The sequence below is a fragment of the Helianthus annuus genome, chromosome 4 (assembly GCF_002127325.2).
Source record: "Helianthus annuus cultivar XRQ/B chromosome 4, HanXRQr2.0-SUNRISE, whole genome shotgun sequence".
Classification (NCBI taxonomy): Eukaryota; Viridiplantae; Streptophyta; class Magnoliopsida; order Asterales; family Asteraceae; genus Helianthus; species Helianthus annuus.
The window spans coordinates 80,193,937-80,219,949 of record NC_035436.2 but is presented as its reverse complement, the minus strand read 5'-3'; the positions used below and the strand labels follow the sequence as shown (position 1 = coordinate 80,219,949).

General features: G+C 41.2%; 3 protein-coding genes across 3 annotated transcripts; 1 reads left to right on the top strand and 2 right to left on the bottom strand.

Annotated features, from left to right (window-relative positions):
• Positions 1 to 13,374: 13,374 nt before the first annotated feature.
• On the bottom strand, positions 13,375 to 14,356 carry LOC110934731. Its single transcript, XM_022177565.2, has one exon. It carries the CDS (start codon positions 14,300 to 14,302, stop codon positions 13,574 to 13,576), a length of 729 nt encoding a protein of 242 aa, XP_022033257.1. The 5' UTR covers positions 14,303 to 14,356; the 3' UTR covers positions 13,375 to 13,573.
• A 4,832-nt stretch (positions 14,357 to 19,188) lies between these two features.
• LOC110933518 lies at positions 19,189 to 21,847 on the top strand. Its single transcript, XM_022176736.1, has 5 exons — positions 19,189 to 19,510; positions 19,588 to 19,845; positions 19,910 to 21,000; positions 21,074 to 21,376; positions 21,446 to 21,847. Exons 1-5 carry the CDS (start codon positions 19,189 to 19,191, stop codon positions 21,845 to 21,847), a joined length of 2,376 nt encoding a protein of 791 aa, XP_022032428.1.
• A 1,129-nt stretch (positions 21,848 to 22,976) lies between these two features.
• On the bottom strand, positions 22,977 to 25,054 carry LOC110933519. The gene is made up of 3 exons (XM_022176737.1): positions 24,387 to 25,054; positions 23,782 to 24,214; positions 22,977 to 23,624 (listed from the first exon to the last, which is right to left on the bottom strand). Exons 1-3 carry the CDS (start codon positions 25,052 to 25,054, stop codon positions 22,977 to 22,979), a joined length of 1,749 nt encoding a protein of 582 aa, XP_022032429.1.
• Positions 25,055 to 26,013: the final 959 nt, after the last annotated feature.

Sequence of the window (26,013 nt, the reverse complement as noted above, 5' to 3'; positions counted from 1 at the left end):
ACAGTGTGTAGAAACACAGAATGAGCCAGAAACCAAGTATGACACTAGTATAGTGTGTAGAAAAGTAAGGATCACAAAACTGCCTTTCTAGAGATAGTTTAAGTGCCAGAAAGTGCCTAAAACTCACATAAAGTGCTGAATTCAGCAAAAATCAGCATTTTAACAATCTAATTATATGCAGTAATATGGTTAAATGGCACCTTAAGAACATAATATCCTTTGGAAAACACCTAAACTTGGTTATAAGTATAACCCTTATGATCATAACATCCATTTTCACACACACTAACACACACAAACTCTCTCCTCTTCTCCTCCTTGTTCTCGGCTGACCCCAAGCACCCACACATCCACCATCATTCATCCATTCTCATACAATCCAAGCTCATACAAAGGTGTTAGAGATCACATAAAGGAGCTAGGAGCTTTCGGAAGTTCAAGGACCTCTCTTATTTGCTTTTATCCACTTGTTTTCTTCACTTGATCATCCCTAGCCTTGTGCTAGTGGTAAGAACCTTGATCTTGCTATTTTACTTCCATTTTAAGTGGTTAAAGGAAGAATCATCATCATAATCTTGAAGAACACTAAGAATCACAAGAAGTAAACTTGAACATAAGCTTAAAATATGAAGAAATCTTGATGAATATGAGTTGTTATGCTTGATGATTGTTGATTGTTTGTGAAAATGATGTTGATCATCATATGATCTTGCTAGGTCATGATTAAAAACATAATCTAGCAAGATGAGAGGATGAACTTGATGAAAGTTAATGGATCATCCTCATGAGAAGCATGAACTTGAAAGAATACATTGATTTCTTGAAAAGTAATGTTCAAAGTAAGTTGTGATACTTGTAGATCTAGAAATTTTATGGATGCTTTCTAAAGAAACCAAGTTAAAAATATAAGTTTTGTTTAATCTCGGTTCTTACATAAACAAACCTTATTTTTGGTGAATAAACAAGTGTAGAAACACTTGTGTAACAAGAAAATTTCATAAAGAAACATTTTTAAAAATTGTGATCATAAGTTGTGAAGATCTATCTTTTTCAAAAATGAGGTTTTTAAAGAATCACTCACACTTTAAAGGATAACAAGGCTTAATAAGAACACTAGTAAGTCTCTACAAATTTTTACAAATATTCAAGTTCATGAAGTAGTAGATTATACTTGTTTTTGGGAAAGTTGGTAAGTAAAGGTTGTTTATTATTGATTGTGGGTTGATTGTGTTGATTTTTACAAAAGAAAATGATATGCTTGAAAGCATGGAAACCTCCATTTTTATGGGAAACTATGGCAAAATTTTGTAAAAATGTAAACATTTAGAAAAATATTTCTAAACAAATATTTACAAGTGTATTTTAAACCATAAATTTTTACAAAAACTTTACCATAAATTTTGTTACAAAAATTATAATTATTGGAGGTTGATTTTTATAAATAAAAGTGACTAAATATGTATTTAGGAAATATATATTTAGATGACACCATGTGTGTGATTATTTGTATATTTTGGTGTATTAGTTATATTATTTTAGGACATGAAATAATATAACACATTAAATACCAAGAATTACAATCCAAAATATTACCAAAATTCCAAGGAATAAATATACACATTCTACACAAAATATTGGTGAAACCGAACTATGGAATAAGACTTACAAAATATTCCGGAATTTATTTCACAAGTATATTTTGGAAAATAATATTTTGAACACCAAGGAAATAAAAATATGAGTTTTACAAATGACTACAAGAATATGTCATATTTTCTACAAGGGAAAAATATATTATTTTTGGCAAGTATGACTATATATTTTTCTTGAAATTTTTAGAAGATATATATTATTTTTAAGAAATATATATTTTGTTACACAAACATGAAATACAATATTTTTGAGGTGAAAGATATATTTTCTCAAATAAATATGAAATATATCTTTTTTGGAGGAAAATGAGTTTATATATATTTTCCAAGTTAGACTTGAAAATATATTATTTTTAGAGCTTATATGAAAATACAAATATTTTTGCCAAGGGAAAAATTATAAACAATTTTTCTAAGTAATATTTTTAAAATATATATTTTGGAAATATATATGGACTTTTATTAAGGATATTATTCCGGAAAGGATAATATAACATTAAGTATAAGGATACTTAATAATTACATGAAGATACGTATTCTCGTACGTACAAATACACACCGGAATACGACCCCAATACATGGCAAAAATATACAAGTATAAGAATACGAATACAAATACACTCATCCTTGGGAAGAATATACAAGTATAAATACTTGGGAAGTATTAAGTTAATATATATTGTTTTATCAATTATTCCAAAATTTAATAAATATAATTTAAGTTAAAATATTAATTATTTTAACAAATAATTATATAACTTGGAATAATATCGAAGATACGAAGAAACGTAACTCAAAGACACTAATACTAAGTCAAGGCATGACGCGCTCGTCTAATAGATCATAGTACGTTGTAGGTAGTCGTGTTTTATCCAAAGAAGCTTGAGTTACGGTGATTGAAGACGCAAGACTGTGAGTTCATGACCCCCTTTTCTCTAACTGTTTTTGGTTTTATAACTTCGGGGGTGAAATACATGTTACAACTATTTACAAACATTTTGATTTGGTATGGTTAGCTAAGGAAGGTTACTCCTTGATCATGTGAGTGGTGGGTACAACACTTAAGGCCATTAATCCTCGTTGTAGGACCGGGGGACATGAGTGATAGATCTATTTGGGTGTAGCGAGCCCACACCCATGTGGACCAGGGTGGCCCATGAGGTGACTATGTCTTATTCCCGGAGACAAATTTGCCAGGTTTGAGCTTTCCTGCATCACTTCACACATATCAATGGCCTTGCAAACCATTGGTGATCTGTTTTCCTTGTTGCTTCCATACTAGGAGTTTACACACATACATACATACTTTCAATGATTACAAAGGTTATTCGTACACACAAACAAACACATGAACTCGCTCAACTTTTGTTGATGTTTTCAAACTACATGTATTTCAGGGAATTAGATGTGGATCTGGCGGGCGTTCGGAACCTCCAAGCGTGGTTTAAGAATAAAAGATGTCATCCATGATCTTAGGGTTTGGTCAGCGTGTCTTATCCTGGACGGGACACGTTTTCCAAATCCTGGTTTTATTTAATATCTTTTGTCGAGTCTTTGTGAACTCTTAAACAAGTTGGATGGTTTGTACTCGAATTAGAATTCTACGTTTTAAATCAATGTTGTCGTTATGTTTTTAAAATTTATTTAATGGATGACCATCGTTAGTTTTATCATTTAGTGGTTGTTATGATTGGATGCAATGATATTAAGAAAGTCACACCAAATCACACTTCCGCAAAAAGTCAGGGTGTGACAGCTTGGTATCAGAGCTTCGATTGTAGCGAACTAGGATTCCTTCTCGAGTCTAGACTACAATCATTAGGGCTCTCACGAAAATATTTTCACAACATGTTTTCATTGCTTACACGAAACACCCAGATCCAGGAAAACAAACATTTTTACAAACAAAAAGACACGAAACACATTTCAAGGTTTATGTTTATGGTTCAGTCTGAGTGTGTGATTTAGTCTGAGTGACTGGGAGGTTTAGTCTGGGAGACTAGGTGGTTTAGTCTGAGAGACTAGGTAGTTCAGTCTGGGTGACTGTGTGGGTTAGTTTGGAAGACTATGTGGTTAGTCTGGGAGACCAGAAAGGATACATGTTTGCATTGTCATTGATTGCATGTTTAATGTTAGTAGTTGATATATGTGCATATGTTGTGATTGTTTTGTTACAGACACCATGTCATCATCCGAGAGTGGATTGTCCGATACCGATGACCCCGTGACTACTGGCTCGGGTGCGAGCAAGCCAGAGTTCTTTACTTCTGATACCGAGAGTGACCAGAGATGATGTCCGACGACGACGACGATTTCCAGCCATTTGCGCTGCCCGATTTTTGAGATGATTTACCGATTGCTGATGGTATCCAAGACGAGGATCCTTTTGTTATTCCCATTCCAGTTCACGATCATCTTATCATCGGTCACCCCGATGGTAAGCATGTCATGGCATCGATCCTCGCTCCCGTTCCTCTCATGGTCATTCCTCCTGAGGATTGGCCCTTTGACGATCTCTTTGACGATGATTTTGATCTGTTTGTTGATGGTCCTCCCGATGATGCCCATGGCGATGGAGAGCTCGATGAGGACGTTGTTGATGTTCCACTTCTGGGGATTCCTGTTATTGAGATTTCTTCTGATTCTAGTTTATATTCTGTCCCCGATTCCTTTAAGTCTGTGTCATCTTCCGCCTTACAGGCAGTTGGTTTGCAACGTTACGCCACTAATTTTGACGATGACACAGCCATGACTTTGACTGGACTTGAGCCTGATTTTGTTCCTGATGATCAGCCTATTGATGTACCCGCTGATCCTGAGCCGATACCTGCTCCTGAGCCTTTACCTGATCATGACCCTATTCCGTTTGGCATACCTGACATTGCACCTCTCATACCAGATCCAGTTCCTGCACCCGCTGACCCACCTATTATTGAGCCAGTCACTCCCCCACTTGCACCTGCACCTGTTGATATTGCTCCTTGTCACCCAGCAGAGTCTGATGTACACCATGTCGACCTGCCTATTGTTTTCTTGCAGGATATACCCGCACCCCGTCTAGGGGAGGGCACTTCTATCCAGCAGCCTAGCCATGACCCTTACGTTTCAGCAGCATTTCCCCACGTACCTCAGTCTGCACCTTCTGCTCATTTTACATCTTCACCACTTGATGAGCCACTTAGATGGTTCCCACCTTACACCATGCCGATTTCTGATCCCTACCATCCCTCACACTTTACTGGTTATACACGGGATGAGTTACTCCTATCCTTGCAGCTTCAGTTTGAGATCATGAGTCGAAGGATTTTAGAGCTTGAGATGACACCGCGACATTTGCCATGTCCTTGTCAGCCTTCTTTTGTTCCCCCTCGTTCATCACAGTCCCCGTTTTCGCATCCTCCTGCACCGCTTACTCCATTTCCCGAGTTTGATACTCGATTTCTTACCGTTGAGCAGCAGATCAGTTATCTGCTACGTCATGTTTGTCAGCTTGAGAAGGAGCTTGCGCATGTGCCCAGCTTGCTTTTTGTTCCTCCACCTCCTCCTCCCCCACCATCAGCATAGCCGGTTTTTGGTTTTATGTAGGTAGCTACTTTTGATGAGAGCACCACTATTGAGCTGAGCTAGTGAAGCCTTTTGGAGATCACCTTTTGACTGTATGACTTTTGTAGACTGATAAACATTTTGGACAAGGGTAGTGTGACCCTGTGTTCCCTTTTGATATGATACACTTGTAAAACATGTAACAATATTTGTGGTGGATGATTAATGAAAGCTCAATTGTAATGTTCTCATTAAATACGCTGTTAAATTACTTGTTTATGCTATGATTGTGATGATTACATGCTTACTTGTTATGGTAAATTCTATTATATACATACTATATATTTATCATACGAATACGACCTGACCTAAACAATTCGTATAATAGATGCTTATGTGCTTAAATCTTTATTAAGACCTGACCTAGATAATCTTCTTTATAGAAGATGCCTCCTCAAAGGAACAATCAGTTGCCCACAACAGAGGCAGAACTGCAAGAACGGATTTCACAAGCAATCGCACAACATGAGGCCTTACACTCTGAACACAGCGGAGGTACCTCAGGAAATAACCCACCTCACGGTAATGTTTAAGTCACTAAACACACATTACGATACGTTTGGACATTCCATGTACGTTTGCTAATGCTTTCCGTGAATGATGTTGCTTGTACAGGTTGTACTTACAAGCAGTTCCTAGACTGCAAGCCTCTGAACTTTGACAGCACTGGAGGTGCTGTAGCTTTCGTTAGATGGGCTGAGAAGACTGATTTTGTGCTGCGAATGAGCAAGTACGCACCAGAGCACCAGGTCACCTACATTTCTGGACTATTCTTAGACGGAGCTCTATCATGGTGGAACCTTCAGGTTCAGACCCTAGGTGAGGAAGCAGCGTATGCTATGACTTGGGATGAGATGAAAGAACTGATGCACAAGAAGTACCGCTCGAGAGCTGAGATTTAGAAGTTGGAAACCGAGTTCTGGAATCTGAAGATGGATGGACCGAAGATCGCTGAGTACGTGCAGAGGTTCCATGATTTGTCTCGCATTGTCCCTTACATGGTAGAACCGGAATTCAAGCGAGTTGAATGTTTCATCTGGGGATTGGCGCCCCAAATTATGAGCATGGTGACTACTTCGAAGCCTCCCACAATCACTGAGGCCATTGATTTGAGCGTGGCATTGACTGAAGAAGCGATTAGATTGAACAAGTTTTCGGTTTCTGAGGGAAAGAAGAAGGAGACTCATGTTGAGTCGTCAGGAGAGAACAAGAGGAAGTTCTCGAACTTCAAGAATGGTACCTAAGGGAACAACAACAGTGGTAACAAGAAGAGAGAAGCGAACCCACCAGCCGAGGTCAGGACTGGTGTTACAAGTTCAGAGAACAAGGGAAAGGGATACATGGGCACCTTGCCCAAGTGTGATGTATGCCAGTTCCATCATGCCGGCCAGTGCAGGGTTAGGAAATGTGAATCCTGTGGAAAGAATGGTCATTCGAAGGAGACGTGTTGGGCTGGTACTGGTCGTGGAAATGGTGGTCAGAGAGGTAGTAGTAATGGAAATGGCAGTGGAAACCGTGGTGGAAACGGTTATGGAAACCGCAATCAAGGAGGAAATGGCGGTAATGGAAATCGTGATGGTTCTGGAAATCAAGTTGGTAGTGGAAACCGTGGAGCCAACAATAATCAAGGCGGTACTGGAAACAAACAAGGTTGTTTTGGATGTGGAGATGTTGGACATTTCAAGCGGGATTGCCTAAAGAACAACCAAGCCCAAGGAAGAGTCTTCAAAATTGGAGCTAGGAAAGCTCGTCAGGATCCGCACATAGTCACTGGTACGTTCCCTATCAACCAACACTTTGCATCTGTGATATTTGATACTGGTGCTGATTATAGCTTCGTGTCCTTAGAATTTAAGGATATACTTGGGTTAGTTGCCAGTAAGTTAGATATTTCGTACTCAATAGAACTACCTAATGGAAAGCTAGTAGAGGCAAATGAAGTGATTAGAGGTTGTGTGATAGAACTTGGAGAGCGTGAGTTTACACTTGATCTTCTGCCAGTCGAGTTGGCAAGCTTTGACGTGGTAGTTGGAATGGATTGGTTGTCGAGCAACCGAGCTGAGATCGTATGCCATAAGAAGGTTATCCGCATTCTATTGGCAAATGGAGAGATGACTGTAGTGCATGGAGAGAAGCATGATACGCCTCTAAGGATTATCAACTGTTTGAAGGCCCGAAAGTTTATGCAGAAAGGATGTGTTGCCTTTTTGGCTCACATTGTTGATAAAGAAGCCAAAGAGCCGAAGCTGGAAGATATCCCCGTGGTAAGAGAATATCTTGAAGTCTTCCCCGAAGACTTGCCAGGATTGTCGCCGCAATGACAAGTCGAATTCCATATTGACTTGGTTCCAGGCGCCGCGCCTGTGACCAAGGCACCTTATCGACTTGTGCCATCAGAAATGCAAGAATTGTCGACACAGCTTCAAGAGCTTTTAGACAAGGGATTAATTAGACCAAGCTTCTCGCCTTGGGGAGCTCCAGTTCTTTTTGTCAAGAAGAAGGACGGTACTTTTCACATGTGCATTGACTACCGAGAGCTGAACAAGTTAACCATTAAGAATCAGTATCCTTTGCCAAGGATTGATGATCTCTTCGACCAACTTCAGGGTTCGAGTTAGTACTCTAAGATCGACCTTCGATCAGGTTATCACCAGCTGCGGATTCAGGAAGAGAGTATACCGAAGACTGCCTTTAGAACTCGTTATAGACATTATGAGTTTCTAGTGATGCCGTTTGGGTTGACGAATGCACCGGCAGTGTTTATGGACTTGATGAACCGAGTTTGCAAGCCATATCTCAATAAATTTGTGATTGTATTTATCGATGATATTTTGATTTATTTGTGGACGAAGGAAGAACATGAGCAACACCTTAGAGCCATTTTAGAGTTGCTTAAGAAGGAGAAACTATATGCTAAGTTCTCGAAGTGTGAGTTCTGGTTGCATGAGGTACAATTCCTTGGTCATGTAGTGAATGAAGATGGAATCCATGTGGATCCCACCAAGATCGAGGCGATCAAGAATTGGGAAACTCCGAAGACGCCAACCGAGATCCGTTAGTTTTTGGGTTTAGCAGGTGCTATCGCCGATTCATCAAGGATTTTTCTAAAATCGCTCAACCGTTGACCTCCCTTACTCAAAAGGACAAGAAGTATGAATGGGGAGATAAACAAGAAGAAGGTTTTCAGCTACTCAAGAACAAGCTTTGTGATGCACCTATTTTATCCCTACCCGAAGGCACCGATGACTTCGTGGTATAATGCGACGCCTCGCGTCAGGGATTGGGCTGCGTGCTGATGCAGCGACAGAAGGTCATTGCTTATGCTTCGCGCCAGTTGAAGGTTCATGAGAAGAATTACACCACACATGATTTGGAATTAGGCGCAGTGGTGTTTGCTTTGAAGATTTGGCGGCATTACCTTTATGGCATCCGATGCACGATCTTTACAGATCACAAGAGTCTACAGCACATACATAATCAGAAAGAGCTTAATATGAGACAACGACGATGGGTTGAGCTGTTAAACGATTATGATTGCGAGATTAAATATAACCCAGGAAAGGCGAATGTGGTGGCAGATGCCTTAAGTCGGAAAGAGAGGATTAAGCCCATAAGGGTTAGGGATTTGGAGATGATTATACAGATAGACCTCTCGTTGCGCCTTCATGCTGCGCAAAGAGAAGCCCTTAAGAAAGAGAATCTTAAGGATGAATATCTCCGTGGGATGGAGAAAAAGTTGGTACCCAACAAGGAAGGAACCTTGTGTTTCATGGGACGAATTTGGGTTCCCCTTTTTGGTGGTCTTAGAGATGTGATTTTCGATGAAGCTCATAAATCAAGGTATTCGATCCACCCAGGATCAGATAAGATGTACCAAGATTTGAAGGATTTCTAATGGTGGCCGAGACTGAAGGGCGATGTTGCAACTTACGTTGGAAAATGTTTAACTTGTACCAAAGTGAAGGCCGAGTATCAGAAGCCATCAGGTCTTCTGCAGCAACCTGAGATACCCATATGGAAATGGGATCATATTTCAATGGACTTCATAACCAAGTTACCCAAGACACCCACATGTCATGATACGATTTGGGTAATCGTAGACCGTCTGATAAAATCCGCGCACTTTTTGCCAATCAGAGAGAAGGATAATACAGGTAAGCTAGCTGAGCTATATCTGAGGGAGATAGTTCCACGTCATGGAGTGCCTATCTCGATTATATCTGATAGAGATGGGAGATTTGTGTCAAGGATTTCACAATCTTTCCAAGAAGCGTTTGGTTCACAGTTGAATCTGAGCACCGCATTTCATCCACAGACGGACGGTCAAAATGAGAGAATGATTCAGACGCTTGAAGATATGTTAAGAGCTTGTGTAATGGACTTGGGTGGCAGTTGGGACACTCACCTGCCTTTGGTTGAGTTCTCCTATAACAACAGCTACCATACAAGCATTCAAGCTGCACCGTTCGAAGCTCTCTACGGACGAAAGTGTCGATCACCATAATGTTGGGCAGATGCAGGTGATAGACAACTGGTTGGTCCCGAATTGGTTCAAGAGACGACAGATAAGATCGTACAGATCCGAGAGCGCATTAAGGCGGCTCGTGACCGACAAAAGAGCTATGCGGACCAAAGAAGGAAACCTTTGGAGTTCGAAGTGGGAGATATGGTTCTGTTGAAAGTCTCACCTTGGAAAGGTGTGGCACACTTTGGGAGGCGTGGAAAGTTAAACCCATGATTCATTGGACCATTCAAAATCCTGGAGAGGATTGGTCCTGTAGCATATAAGTTGGAACTACCTTCAGAACTTAATGGTGTTCATGATACATTCCATGTATCTAACCTGAAGAAGAGTCCAACACAAGAGACAGTGGTCATTCCTGCTGACGAAGTTCACATTGATGACACACTCCACTTTACCGAAGAACCCGTTGAGGTTACTGATTGGAAGGTCAACAAAACTCGGAGGAGTAGTTTTAAGCTTGTTAAGGTTAGATGGAACGCGCGTCACGGTCCAGAGTTTACTTGGGAGCGTGAGGACCGCATGAAAGCCAAATACCCGCATTTATTCCCTAACTCCCCTGCAGCTAATAGTAAGGCTTAAAATTTTGGGACGAAATTTTCTTAACAGGGGGAGAATGTGAAAACAGTCAAAAATTCAGGTATCCATACGATTAATTAACCATGATTAGTGCTTAATGACTGTGCTGAATTGCAAATTTATCTGCTTTCTGATTACTGCATTATACATACATGTGCATCGCATATTGCCAAATGTCATATCATTATTGCATGAAAGCTTATTTGACTCAAATGATGCACGAAACATAGTTAGCACAGTTAATCAGATAAATCAGGAAAATGCTGACAGAACTCCATATATAGACAGATATTGTGTAGAGATACAGAATGAGCCAGAAACCAAGTATGACACTAGTATAGTGTGTAGGAAAGTAAGCATCACAAAACTGCCTTCCTAGAGATAGTTTAAGTGCCGGAAAGTGCCAAAAACTCACAAAAAGTGCTGAATTCAGCAAAATTCAACAAAAATCAGCATTTTAACAATCTAATTATATGCAGAAATATGGTTAAATGGTCCTTAATGCTTTCCTAAGTGTCGGGAATCAAAAGTGTCACAAAAGGATACATAAAGCAGACTAAACTGCATAGTTTAGCACCTTAACAAACCGGTAACCAACCGAACAACCGGACACTACCCGAAACACCAAATTTTCACTAGAAGCACTGTTTTTACATTACCAAGCTAGTTATGATCCCCGAACATCATAACATGTCATAAATATCTAGTAACTAATATAACTAACTAATACTTACAATTTTACCATAATGCAACAAACTTAATTCAAACCTATGCTACTACCCCCTCCCCATGTCTACGGCCCAACAAGGGCCCCACAATGTTCATTTGTTTTAATATTTAATTGGATTATGTTGGCACCTTAAGAACATAATATCCTTTGGAAGACACCTAAACTTGGTTATAAGTATAACCCTTATGATCATAACATCCATTTTCACACACGCTAACACACACAAACTCTCTCCTCTTCTCCTCCTTATTCTCGGCTGACCCCAAGCACCCACACATCCACCATCATTCATCCATTCTCATACAATCCAAGCTCATACAAAGGTGTTAGAGATCACATAAAGGAGCTAGGAGCTTTTGGAAGTTCAAGGACCTCTCTTATTTGCATTTATCCACTTGATTTCTTCACTTGATCATCCCTAGCCTTGTGCTAGTGGTAAGAACCTTGATCTTGCTATTTTACTTCCATTTTAAGTGGTTAAAGGAAGAATCATAATCATAATCTTGAAGAACACTAAGAATCACAAGAAGTAAACTTGAACATAAGCTTAAAATATGAAGAAATCTTGATGAATATGAGTTGTTATGCTTGATGATTGTTGATTGTTTGTGAAAATGATGTTGATCATCATATGATCTTGCTAGGTCATGATTAAAAACATAATCACTCGTCCCGATCTCTCGTAGGCGCACTCCAATATCTCACAATCACTCGTCCCGACCTCTCATACGTCGTTAATCAAGCTAGTCAATTTTTTCAACAACCCACCACTACTCACTTTCAATTAGTCAAAAGAATTCTTCGATATGTCAAAGGCACATTATCTCATGGTTTAACTTTTGATCGACCACCTAACACTGTTTTGCTAGGTTTTTCTGATGCAGATTGGGCACGATGTCTAGACACTAGAAGATCCACCTATGGCTACTGCATTTACTTGGGAGCAAACTTTGTCTCTTGGGGTGCAAAGAAACAACCCACCGTTTCTCGCTCAAGCTGTGAATCCGAATACAGGACAATGGCTAACACTGCTGCAGAAATAATTTGGTTGACAAATCTACTACGTGAGATTCATGCCTTGCCTCAAACTCGCCCAACCTTACTATGCGATAATCAGAGTGCTTTGTTCCCTAGCCAAAATCGAATCTCACACAAACGAGCAAAACACATTGATTTCGATTATCACTTTGTTCGTGAATTGGCTACTTCCGGTCGGCTCGACACTAAATTCATCTCCACCGATCAACAAGTTGCGGATATTTTCACAAAAAGTCTCCCACAACCGTTGTTCGACAAGTTTCGTTCAATGCTTCGTGTCGGACCACCTCCATCCTTGCATTGACGGGGGGTATCAATCCATCACAAAGTCTCAGCCTAAAATCCCCCTAGTCAATATTATTCATTCAAATGTAATTATTATGTAACTCCTATTGTTGTAAATGTGGAAGATTTCTCTCCACATATTTCTCCCATTCTGTATGTTTATGTACCTCTCATTGTTATTCTAAAATCACAGAAGAAATTGATTCAGCATTGATTATAGACATCTTTAAATCGATTCCGGATTTCTGTTGTGATATTGATTTTAATCTAATTTGTATTTGTTTATGCATTTGAGGAGGACAGTTCTTGAGAGAGGAGATAGGGAGAGAACATAGAGATAGATGAGTTTAGAGATAGAGAGATTAAAGGTTTTTATTTTTTATATTTTACACAAAAATCCCTTGTTATAATTTATTAACTCAATATTCCCTGTGAATATAAAATGACAAGAATACTCTCATGTGCCTTGCACATGACCATCTTTAACTAAAAAATCTAACTGGATTTGGCCTAAATGACATAACTTGCAAGATTTTGGAACATTAAGTACAAAACCTGACAACTTTTGCGCTAAAGAACAGAGCCTGCAATTTGATGTAAACATAAATAACAAAACTTGTAATTTACTCTAATATTAACACATTTAGATATCATTTTGTTTAATTTTACAAATTTATTCGTCTCAGTTGTGATGGTATGCGGTATATAGCGAATTTTAATGGTATCCCCGCCTAATGGACGGGTGCCTACGACCAGCTAGTTTGCATAATATACATGTTAATATTAAATTGACTCATGACAAAGTTATCACATATAAATCCTTATAAAAAAATCAAAGGAGCATGCTTTTATGTCTTTATATGGTTTTTCTACTCAAGTTCACATGGTTTTTGATTATATGAAAACTCTAAAACACCATAAAGTTTTATTTTAACATCATTTTTCTAGAGAAGATAATATTACTAAGTCCAAATCATATTACTACTTTATGTGCATTCAAAACATGTCATCGTAGAAACACTACTCTTGTGTTTAAGAATCATACATACAATTACAAAAACCGCCACCTACCATATACTTTTTAATATTTTCCAGCACACAGAATCAAGATTTCAACATGCCACGTCAGCTAAACAAACTTACCCGGTGGGCCCAACCCCAAACCTAAACACGCATTTCCAAATCCAACGAATGACATCCTGCCATGTCATCATTCTCCGATGCGACCAAATAATCCGATCTCCGTGACGTGAACCGGATCATTCCTCCCAAAGCTGGCGGTTCAGAAGGCGTTCCCGGTTCACTGTTTACCGGTTTTACACTCACGCATTTCCTCCTCGAACCAGATCTTTCTCCCGGTTTTTTTACCTTCTCCGACGGTGATTCACTGTCTTTTTCTCGGTGACCTTTCGAACGGAACAACGACATTATACGAGACCTCAGACCGGCTTTCTGTGATCGTTGACTTCCAGATACGACCGGTTGTTCCGCTGACTTCCTACATCTCTTGGATCTAACTCTACCAATACACGAAACATTCGGAGAAGACGGTTCGGTCGGCGGAGCCTTACCAACGGAATATAACTGCTTTGGAAACAGCCGTACGTTTAGCGGTTTATACTGCCTGCACTTTATATCAACGTAAGTCGTCTTGTGTGTTTTAGGCAAACCAATTATGTGAGCTTTTGGTTTCAAGGTCTCCGAATACCGCTGTGAGCTCGAATTCGAGTGTACAGTCGAGTTGAAGCTTCCTTTGGTTGATTCCTTCCGTTCTAAGAAAGCGTTTTGATCGAACCAGTCGAACTCGGCATCTTTTGATAGCCAGAAGGATTCAACTACTGTGCTATCTGGAATATCAGAATCTTCAATTGATTCTTCGTGAAGATGTTGCATTGTAGATAAGCAAAGTTTTAGTGGTAAAGAAAGAATTATGTATTTCTGTTTGTTTGAAAGTGTGTGTGACAATAAACGGAATGTCACTAAAGGTTTATATAAGGGAGGAAAAATATATTATTTTATTTATATATTTTGGATTGAGTGTGACTTTTGAGTTTTAACAGATTGAACATGCATGGGTTCCTTCCATATTCCTTTGCTCTTTCTAGAAGTTTGTATACTACTCACCATCACGCCGACAACTATTGTATAAAAATATAATTCAAATATAATTAATAAAAAAATAGAGGTGACACTAAAAAGTATAAAATTCAACTTTGACGACAAATATCAGAAACCACTTCGCTAGAAACCACGTGTAGACGTGTAGTCTTCAAAATCTTTTTAGCTTTGAACAATCATATCCCCAACATCATAATAAGACAATGTTAATTACATGTGTAATGACATCAACGAAACACCTTTCCTTCGAATATCTTTATCTTGATCTCTTATTTACAAGCAATCCGTCACTCAATATAAAATAACTCTAAACTAACAAAACCTCAATTGTGTTATGAATGTCTTATAACAACGGTGACTCTCTACATACATAACTCCTTTGTATTAATGTGTGTGTTTATATACTGGTATTTGTATATGGTGTATATATCTTAATGGACAAGAATTCCTATTCACTTATTCTCTATAGTCTTGTTCTCTAATGTTTAGTATAGTTGTATATGGATTGCTAATAGACCGTTGTTTTACAACATGTTATCAGCACGAGTTGTTGCAAGATCTTCATATCCATGATTTGAATCTTCATATCCATGATTTGGTTTTTCCTTCATCCATTCAGGTAACAATACACAAAGCTCATATTTCTACTTAGTACTTGTTTTATTATTTTAGACATCTTGAATAAGGTTATCGTATCCATGAAAAGTGAAATTAAGAGTAGAAACAGTTGACCTATAGCGTTTCACCTTAGACTCCATGGCTCCATGTTTTGTCCTCATTTTATTGTTTTTGTATATAATCATAACTAGAAAATTTAGATCTAGTTTTGTGAATATTTTGATGCCATGAAAGTAACTGAGGAGAAAATGACCGAAAAATAAATTATATTTGATTTGTTTTAAAAAAATAATACATAAAAAAAATAAATAACAACGTTTACAGCCTTTAAAGATTATTTTTTTTCATGCAATTGCTTACGTTCTTCACTAGCATCAAATAAAAAAGGTGTGACTTCTACTTTATAAAATCGGACTCTTCCATGCCATTTACTACATTTTAGATTTGTAGTATTTAAGATTTCCCCCAATATCGTTATTAAGTCATTATGACTCTTGACCTCATTATTTTTTTATGTATATTTTTTCTCTTGGTTGTTCTTATATGGGCTCAATGAAAATCTTGCCTAAGTTAAGTAGTCATAATCCATTAGTCATCCATTATAAATGAATGAAAGTTTAAATGTTATATATAGTATGTACATTTGCTAATAACTGATCAATATTATCATCAACACGCACATAAATTATTTGTTTGTATTAAGAATTATTTTGACATTTTGATTTTAACTAAAAAATTGTATTTAAGATGAAGAGCCTAATAAACTTTGCTTGAAAACAAGTTAATTTGCATATATCTCATTAATATTTGCCGAAGAAACCTGATTTTCTATGTTTTTAATCCGCCATATACTTCACCGGTTGAAATCTCGTTGGAATTGATACTTTGATATACATGATCTAGAATTATGCTTTTGTGTTTGGTAGATTGCTTTCTGAAACCACCAAAGAAATTGAAGGGGGGTTAAGAAGAAACGGGATGGTAACTATTTGCTATAATTCAATTTTTAAATTAGCTATAAAGAGCTATAAAGAAATCATTTAAAGTGGCACTTAACAATCCCTATTAATTTATATAATTAATAAAAAGTTTGTCATGTAGCAATTTAGATAAGTTTTACATCTTTGCCACTTCATTATATTCTTTCAACACTCTTATGTATTATTTTGATTTACGTTTTTCATCATAACACATGTTTTAAAAGTAAAATAACTCTTGCATATATGATTAGTTACATAAGCATCAATCATCTTTATTATTATTATGATTATTCATTCTGATATTCAAAAAAAAATGTGACACTTTGTTGCTTTTCTAATTCATAAAATAATAGCCTATAATGGCTCAACTATTTAAATTGAGTTAAATTGGATTTTGCCATGTTTATATAAACCTTTATAATATTTTAATAGTGGTTTTAAAGATAACATGTTAGCTGCGTTATATATGTTTTTTATGACTAATGAAAAAAAATGCATCTTATATCAGTCTATTCACCATAACTTGTTTTATGAGACACATACTATAATGTCATACATTTTAAAATTTATTGTCTATAAGATTATAAGATGTCATACTTTATTTATATGGATAGTGTTTGAAGAAACACGGAACTAATTTTGGGTTTAATTAGTTTGGTTTATGTTTCTACCATAAGGGTTAATCTTCTTATCACTTTCTGAGCTCCTTAATGATCCGCTAATCCTGCAAAACAGAACACCATTAGCTCGTTAAGAGGGGAATATGGGGGTTTCCCTCTTAACCAGACTCCGGTGTGAGAATAAGTAACTGTTTTGAGGAGATTAAAGTGTGTAAAGAGTGAGAGTAGAGAGAATAGAATGAATCAACCTGTGTATGGAGGTTCTTATTTATAGTCGGAGAGGTGTAAGAGGAGTTGGGCGGATGGGCCTTGGGCCGGAAGATGACAACCTAGAGGATATGCTCCTTGTCTCACTGGTGTCGACCGTTAGTGTCTTCTAGAAGGTATCCGGAGCTGGCGCACCGTGATTGGAGCCACATGTCCTGTTGTCGGCCTTGTTGTCCCTCTGCCCTCAGCAGGTGAGTGGAGATCGTGGGGCATGTGTCGCCGCCCCTTGATTGGTGCCACGTAGGCGTCCTTGTGTACTCTCTGTCTCCTACATATCAGACGACCGTGGAGCACGATTGAGCACAGCCTGGAGGGCGCTGATTGGCTCTTTGGTTCTGCCACTTGTACCTTCTAAATTGGCCTTGCGCCTTATCCCTCCGCGACCCTTGTTGAGCACGTAAGCAACCCGCGCAGGATTATAAGTGTTGCATGCTCTTATTTAGAATGCTAAGTATTGAAGTCGGTGTTTTTTCTTGTTTGGACGTCGCGCAAGGTCAGTCCTTGGTGAAGTAGCCCGCGCGAGTCTGAGAATGAACCGCTTGTTAAATTAGGAGTATGGTCCCGCTCGCGACCTGTTAGAAGGTCTGCGCGGCTTTTTAGGACCATACCCCTTCAAGTCCCCCCAGTCCAGTGCTGCACCATACGCGAAGTAAGTGGTTGGAGCTCTGGACTTAAAGAAAAGTGCTAGTTATGAACAAATGCTTGATTGACCTTGGTAGGCGCGCGCGTGTAATTGCTTGTCAGTTACTACGGCGTGGCTACCGAATTTGGCTGCTGATGATTCGCTACTTTTGGGAGTAGGTGCGCAGGCCTGAGTAATCATCAGAGCTGCGGGGCCTGAGTAACTTTTGCATGGAGTTTCTAGTAATTTTGGGCGGGAAAACCCTCGAATTTTGAATTCTGACGAGTTGGTGCAAATGTCGTTGATGGAGACGTTTGAGTTGACTGCTGACACGACTGTCATCAAGTTGTCCCTGACGGTTCGGCTTTCCGTCAGGCGAGTGAGGCCCACGCGCGCGTGGTAACCGTCACTCCGAGAATCCCGCCTTACGTGGCGTTTTCTGATTGGTCACGTGCGCGGTGACCTCGGCACGTTTACCCATCGCATTAAATGCGATAGGTATATATATCTGACGAAGGGGAGGAAATCCTTACTTCTTCTACTGTTGCTACCTTTTCTCTCCCCTTGTCTTCTTCATATCTTCAAATCTTCAAAACCGTAGTAGCAGATCTTCAAGATCTTTAACAGATCTTCAAGTTTTCAACATTTCCGAGGTCTCTTCTCTGAATATCCATGGCTTAAGAACATCATCAAGAAGAAAATCCCAGTGAAGAAGGTCCCATTCTTGTCCTCAAATGGGACTTAGGGTTGTTTGAGCAGATAACTCGAGGTTTCTGGTTCCCATCGGAATGGGATGCCCGATACCCCGGCCAGAATCAGACGGCCGGCGATGCACCGACGGGGTATATTACCCTTTTTGAAGACTTCTTTCTACAAGGTAACTTCCGGTTGTCGGCGACAGAGTTTATGGCCCATATACTTCAGTATTACGGGTTCCATATTTCTCAGATGAGTCCACCTGGGATGATTAGAGTGCGACACTTCGAATTTCTATGTCGATCCCATGATATTGAGCTAACGGTGGAAAGGTTTAGAGCCTTCTATCAACTGATCAGAAACATGGGTTTCTACTCCTTTGCTAGTCGAGGGTCTGCCAAGAAGATACTCTTGAACCCCCCCCCCCCTAAAAGCTTCCATGACTGGAAACAAAAACTTTTCTTCATCCAGAAGGAAGTCATGCCGATTGCCATGATCTTCCGTCCATGGACTAATGTGATCGAAAAGGAGGAGCTGGCGATTCCTAAAAAGGAGGGTTGGTATTCGAAGCTCACTCCTACACCGAATCGAGTTTTTTGGTGAAAACGTTCTGGTGGCGGCGCGGATGAGTGATCAGTGGCCAGCAGAGAGCAAGGAAGTTACGGTTTTGAAGTTCGAAGATAGAGGTTAGTCACTTCTTTAATTTTTTTTTTGTAATCTTTCTGTGCTTAACTTGATGATTTCGAGTGTGGAAGCGCATTTGTGGCAAGCCGCCTTCCCCACCTTTGGTGGGTCCATGGGGTGCGCCCGCTGGAAGCAGGGGAGCAGTATTGGTATGAAGAAATTAAAAGTCATTTTATGTATCCGGTTGCTGGAGCTTTCGCCAATCCACCTACTTCCACCGAAGGTGCGCATATACCTAACCCCCGGCCTTTGCGCGCTATGACCTCTGCTGGGAAAGAGATTTTCTATCTTTCCAGCGAGGAGTCTGTGGGGTCTTCAAATGGAGAGCTAAGTTCCTGGTCTAACATCTTTGCATGTGTGTTGCGCGACCTCGGGATTGACCCAGAGGAGAAGAAGAAGAAGAAGTCAAAGAAGAAGAAAATTGTTAACATTGATGCTGATGTGACCAGCAAAAAGGGTGGTAGTAGCCGCGTGGCCTCCGGTGTTGCTGATAAAGGTACTCTACTCTTTCGTCAGAGTAACTTGGAAGATATGTTATTACCAGTGACTCACTAGAAGGTTTATCGCGCGTAGGCGAGAAGAAAACCGGCGCCGCTGGTTCGAAGAGCTCTGGGAGCGCGGGTTCTCGGAACCCTGATGCTGGTGCCACTCCGTCTTCTGTCACGCTTGAGGATGAAGAGAAGGAAGAAGAGGAAGAACCTGCTGGGAAGTTGATAAGTAGGAAAAGGAGCAGGGAGACCATAGCTGGTGCTTCTGTGGCGCAAAAGCCTGGTGGAGTCCCTTTTATTGGAAAACAGAGCAACCTTCGCTCTCTTTATAAATTTTCTCCTGGTTAGTCTCTTTGATTTCTTTGCTTCCTTTGTTGTTACCTCTTTTTGACACTTTGTTTCTGCAGAGGCCAAAAAGAAAACCCCTGAAAAGAAGGCTATTGCTTTTAAAGATCGTCAGGAGCCGGCGCTGAAGAAGACCAAAGTTATAATTAAGCCTATGAAGGCTGCTAGCATAGAGTCTGAGAAGGAGAAGAAGAAGGCTGTTGAGAAAGTTGCTGAGAAGGAGAAGGAGAGAGAGAAAGAGAAGGCTTCGAGAAAGCCTGTTGGTAGTGAACGCAAGGAGACCGGGGCCGCTGCTACAACTGCACATGAAAAGGCGAAGGGTCCGGAGGTCGTCCATGTCACGGGGCTTGACCAGCCCTCTCATGAGAAAAGAAAGGAACCTCAGGTTGAGAAGCCGACGAAGTCTGCGCAGCCTGATGCCCCACTTCATACTGCTAAAGTAACTTCTACTACTAGGGAACCAGGCTCTTCGATTCATAAGGAAAAATCTACTGCTGCGGGAGGCGCGGGCTCGGGTGGTGCTGGAGGGTTCGTACCACAATCTCCCATCGACCCTAAAGATATTGTGGGTGATCTTTATTATAAGACTTATACGGAGGAGGCGCGCGGTAACGCTTCCCACCAAGCTCCCTGGGGTCTAAAGCAGAAGGATACTTTCATGGAGTTTAGTGCATGTCGTGATTGGTTCCTGAACTCCTTTCCTCCTGGTGAGGTTAACCGTCAAAGGGCCCGCACTCACGATGGGCTATACCAAGCTTATGTGGTTGGGGAGGCCAATACTCGCGCCGCCAATCACCAGATTGTACGTGAGTGGCGCACAATGGTTAACGAGCGAGCTGATTGGGAGAGGTATCGTGAGCGTCTTGTGTGGCAAGCGAAGGAGTTTGAGAAGGCTAATGCCGCACTTGCTGAGGAGAAGTCTAAGTTTGAGGCTGATAGGAAGTCTGAGGAATGGGGCCGCGAGGGCCTTAGGAGCAAGCTTCGTGCTGCTGAAGATCTCCTGGCAAAGGAGCGTGCCGAGTGGAAGAAAATTTGTGAGAAAGACAACCAGCGCATGTATGCGGTTCGTGCCAAGGTTACCGAGCTCGAGGGTAAGGTTGCTGAGTTGACAGGAAAGATCGAAGATGAGCAAACTACTAAGGAGCATGCTGAGGTTCGAACCGAGTTGACCTTTTTTGTTCTTATCCTTTTTGTTTGTCAAATTAACTAAGTCTTAACCTTTGTAGGCTGAGCTTAAGGCGCAGGTATCCAGTAAGGATAAGGACTTGGCGACCAAGGACGTCGAGATTGCGGAGTTAAAGTGTCGCCTGCAAGAGCAGGTTGACAAAAGTGAGTCCTTGGATATCAACCTTGAAGCTGAGATGGGGAAAGCTGCTTCTGCTGAGGAGGCTAAGCAAAAGGCTGAGGAGGCACGAGACATGAGTACATCCGCCCTTAACATAGCACAGAACAATTACTCCGAGGCCCAAGGCATCGTTGACACGTTGGTTGCCGAGGCTGAGTGGATGCGTGGCAGAGGAATAGTTCTGGTATGGTTCTCATCTTCACTTCGGCTTTATATGTTAAAATCAAATTCTCATCCATTGCCTTTGCTGTAGATGGCTAACTCTATCCTGAATGCTAGAGAATTAGATGAAGCTGTTGCTGCTCTAATAGATGCCTCCCACGTGGTTGGTCACCGTGGAGGTTATCTGGAGTGTGCGCAGCATGTTGAGGAGGCAATGGGACAAGAGTTCGATGTTAGCCACTGCTCCATGACCGATCAGGCTGATGCTGAGTTGGCCCGTGCTGAAAAAGCTTATGATCATCTATCACTACCTGTGATGGATTTGGTTGCGGAGGCACTGAAGCATGATTGGTGCCAACGGCTAAAAGCCATTCTCGACCCACCAGTACTGTTGAATTATCTAATGAGGAGGAACCAGCGGGCAATGATGGCGATGGTGATGGTGATAAGCACAACGACGATGATGATGGTGGTGACGGCTATGAGTAGATAGCGCTGACAGGCTTTTTGCCTTGTAATTTTAATTTTAGATGTCGAATGTAACCTGTTGCGCGGTTGCGCTTATTTTGCTTCGAACTGATGATGCTTTGTTATTTTGTTATGTAATCATTGCGCGGTTGCGCTTGTTGAATATGTTGTTTATGTTTGCTTTCCCTTTGCCCAGTTACAATTATTGCACTATTGTTAAAAACTTTGGTTAAGTTAGCGCGAATAAATGTAAGTGTGGCTCTTGTGCGAGTGTAACTGCCCGGTCTCGCGCTATGTTCACGGAGGACCTTGGAGGCATAACTCAAGAGCTCGTAATTTACTGAAGTGTTTTCGTGCTAATCAAAAGTTTAACATGCATTTGTAACGTAGAAGTCATCATGATAAAAGAAAACATAAGGCATATGCTTTCATTGATTAAGAAATAGGCGCTTAGGCCAACATACATCGCATGTAAGTAAAATAAAGGCCATTTAGCCAACATAGGAAATTAAGAAAGGCACGTGGCCGACATTAGTGGATAAAGGCGCAAGGCCGAGAGTAGTTACATAAAACACTTGCGCAGTTGTTGCGCGTTCCACGTGCGCGGGATGATGTATCCATCCAGAGTGCGCAACTTGTATGCCCCCTTTCCTAGCACCTCATGAACCAAGTATGGGCCTTCCCACTTGGGTGCTAGCTTTCCGAGGCATTCAGCATTGGAAGCTTCATTGTCTCTGAAGACGTACTCTCCGGGAGTGAAGGTACAAATGCGCACTCTTGCATTGTAATACCTCTCCAGCTGCGTCTTGTACTTGGCTTCTTTGATTCGCGCTATTTCGCGCCTTTCTTTGAGTAAGTCCAAGTCAAGACGACGCTCTGCCTCGTTATCGACTGTGTTGACTGCCGTCAAGCACGGCGAGGGCAGGCCAATTTCAGCTGGGATAACTGCCTCTGAGCCATAGACTAGGCTAAAGGGGGTTTCGCCAGTGCTTGTCTTCGGCATGGTTCGATGAGCCCATAGGATACTCGGGAGCTCGTCTACCTAGCCTCTTCTCTTTGTGCCCAGAGGGGCTTTTATCCCTTCAACGATACTCTTGTTGACACTTTCTACCTAACCATTGCCTTGAGGGTGCACAACGGAGGAGAAAGTGTGCTCAATGTTCATTTCCTTCATCCATTTTTTGGAGATCTTCGGAAGCAAAATTGGTGCCGTTTTCTGTTACGATTTTGAGTGGGAGGCCAAACCTGTAGATGATGTGTTCCCAGATGAACTTGCGCACCATCATTGCAGTTGTTGAAGCAAGTGCTTTGGCCTCCACCCACTTGGTGAAATAATCGACGACAACAATTATGAACTTCACAGCTCCAGGAGCTTCAGGGAAGGGTCCTACCATGTCAATCCCCCACTGCTGGAAAGGCCAAGCAGTGGACACGGGGATGGGATCATTTTTCGAGCGCAGGATTTTTGGGGCGTGCCTTTGACAGGAGTCGCATTTGCGCAACTCCCTTAGGGCGTCAACGTGCATCCCTGGCCAGTAATATCCGGCGTTTATTATCTTCGCGACAACCATGCACGGGCTCGCATGGATGCCGCAGATTCCTTCATGAATCTCCCTGATCAAGTAACTTGCATCTTGGGGGTCCACACAACGCAAAAGTGGCCCCAAAAAGGATCTTCGATACAAGATTCCGCCATTCATCTCATAGAACAAAGCCTTGTTCTGTATCTTTCTAACTTCCGCTTTGTTTTCAGGGAGTATTCCTTCTTGCAAGTACTGAATGATAGGGGTCATCCAAGATGGCTGCCCTATCTCGATCACATTCACTTGACACAGCAGAACTGACGGGTTTTTGAGTACTTCAATCCTTACATCTTTGGCGAGATGTTGAAAAAGAGGTTGAAGAGAGCTTGCTCAAGGCGTCTGTTGGTTTGTTTTCTGAGGGATTGATGTGAACTACCTTGTATGACTTGAATTGTTGGAGTAATTTTTTCGCCTGGTCCAAATACAAAGCCATAACTTCACCCTTCGCATCATACAACCCGTTGACTTGACTTGATATTAGCAATGAGTCAACATGAGCTTGTAAGTTTTGGGCTCCCATCTTGATGGCGAGGCGCAGGCTTGCCAAGAATGCTTCATATTCCGCCTCATTGTTGGTATTCTTGAAATCCAACTTGATGGCGTATGTAAATTCATGTTTCACGGGGCTAACAAGGCGCAAACCGGCTCCTTGACCATCTACGTTTGAGGCCCCATCAGTGTATAGCAACCACAATCCGTCTGATGTATCCTTAATGGGAGTATCCACCACTTCAAAATCTTTGATTTTATCCTCTAGGACTTCTGTTATGAAGTCCGCTAGGACTTGACCCTTGATGGCTGGGCGCGGCCTGTAGAGAATATTGTGCCCCCCCCATCTCGATTGCCCATTTTGCTAGATGGCCTGATGTTTCTGGCTTTTGTAATATAGTGCCGATGTGAAAGTTGGTGAGTACCGTGATCACGTGCCCTGTAAAATATCTGCCCAGCCTTCTGGAGGCATGTAGCAGTGCAAGTACCAACTTTTCCATTGTTGAATATCTCATTTCTGGATCAGTAAGCACCCTACTGACGTAATAAATTGGAGTCTGAACTCCATCTCTCTCCACCAATAATACCGACCCCACTGCCTTGTCCGAAGAGGACATGTACAGGATGAGTGGTTCCTTTTCAAACAACACGGTCAGAGTAGGGAGCTTTATCAAACATTCTTTCATCTGCTGGAATGCGGTTTCTGCTTCTGGCGTCCATTTGAATTCTTGTTTCTTTACGCAGTTGCGCAGAGTGCTGATAAAAGGATATGATTTTGCAGCATGGTTTGATAGAAATCGATTAAGCGCGGCTAGGCGGCCGACCAATCGTTGCATTTCCTTGATTGTTCGACGTGACGGCATCCGCTCTATGGCTTGAACTTTCTCTGGATTAACTTTAAAGCCGCCATTTGTGACTACGAAGCCCAAAAATTTTCCCTCTTCCATACCAAAGGAACATTTGGCTGGATTTAATTTCATATTCACGCTTAGCAAAGAGTGGAATGTCTTCTCTATGTCCTTTAACATCTGGTCTTCCTCAGGAATTTTGATTACGAGATCATCAATGTAAACCTCGATGTGTTTCCCAATATCTTCAGCAAAGATTTTATCCATCAGACGCTGGTATGTTGCGCCAGCGTTTTTGAGACCGAACGACATCTTTGTGTAACAGAAGATTCCGAGGTCGGTTCAAAAAGATGTCTTGTCTTCGTCCTCCAGCTTCATCTGGACTTGGTGATAACCTTTGTAACAGTCCAGAAAACATTTCCATCTGTATGGTGCGAGAGAGTCTATCCTTTTGTCGATATCTGGCAATGAATAACAGTCTTTCGGGCATGCCTTGTTGAGATCTGTGTAATCGACACACATTCGCCATCCTCCATTTGACTTCTCGACCATGACAGGGTTCATGACCCAACTCTGATAGCGCACCTCTCTTAAGATTCCTGCTTTTAACAGCTCACACACTTGCTCATTCATTGCTTTGGCCTTATCTGCCCCTACGCTGCGCCTTCTTTGTACTTTTGGTTCAACGGAGGGATTAGTGTTCAGGCAATGTTCAGTAACATCGCGCGGGACACCGGTCATGTCTGCTGGGGTCCAGGTGAAAATGTCCATGTTCCTGAACAAAAGTTGTTTGAGATGCGTTCTGATGTTTGGTGAGATTGCGTGGCTTATCGTCACTGTTTGCTCTGGGTATTAGCGGTTTAAAACCCACTTTTCTGGCTCGGTTGTTGAAACTTTCGCCGATTTGGTCGGGCGCACAACCTCTGCTAACATTACTTCTTTCTTTGCATATATAATCGCCACACCCGTCTCAGGTGGGAACCCGATGGCTGAGTGGGGTGTGGAGGTTACCATGTTCAGCTCCCCTTGGGTTTCTCTCCCAATCAAAACATCATGCCTTGATTTGACAAGCATCACCATGAAGTTGACAATTGTGGTTCTTGAATGCTTCTCGTCAGACAGCGTGACGGGGAAGCTGATTTGGCCCAGTGGGAAGACCATTTCGTTGAAGAATCCTGACAGAGGGTAGTCTACCGGCTCATGTCTCGCTTTATCTTCATCATCAAACTGATTAAAGCATTGCTCATATATGATATCCGCTGTACTTCCCA

Excerpts from the sequence above, each read along its gene's own strand:
- LOC110934731 (XM_022177565.2), bottom strand. The coding sequence starts at position 14,302 with ATGCAACATCTTCACGAAGAATCAATTGAAGATTCTGATATTCCAGAT.
- LOC110933518 (XM_022176736.1), top strand. The coding sequence starts at position 19,189 with ATGTATCCGGTTGCTGGAGCTTTCGCCAATCCACCTACTTCCACCGAA. Across the intron at positions 19,511-19,587 it reads CTCCGGTGTTGCTGATAAAG|GCGAGAAGAAAACCGGCGCC; the intron begins GTACTCTACTCT and ends TATCGCGCGTAG. Across the intron at positions 19,846-19,909 it reads TCTTTATAAATTTTCTCCTG|AGGCCAAAAAGAAAACCCCT; the intron begins GTTAGTCTCTTT and ends TTGTTTCTGCAG.
- LOC110933519 (XM_022176737.1), bottom strand. The coding sequence starts at position 25,054 with ATGTCGTTCGGTCTCAAAAACGCTGGCGCAACATACCAGCGTCTGATG. Across the intron at positions 24,215-24,386 it reads AGATATTCAACAATGGAAAA|GCCGCGCCCAGCCATCAAGG; the intron begins GTTGGTACTTGC and ends TATTCTCTACAG. Across the intron at positions 23,625-23,781 it reads AACAATTCAAGTCATACAAG|CCATCTTGGATGACCCCTAT; the intron begins GTAGTTCACATC and ends GAGATAGGGCAG.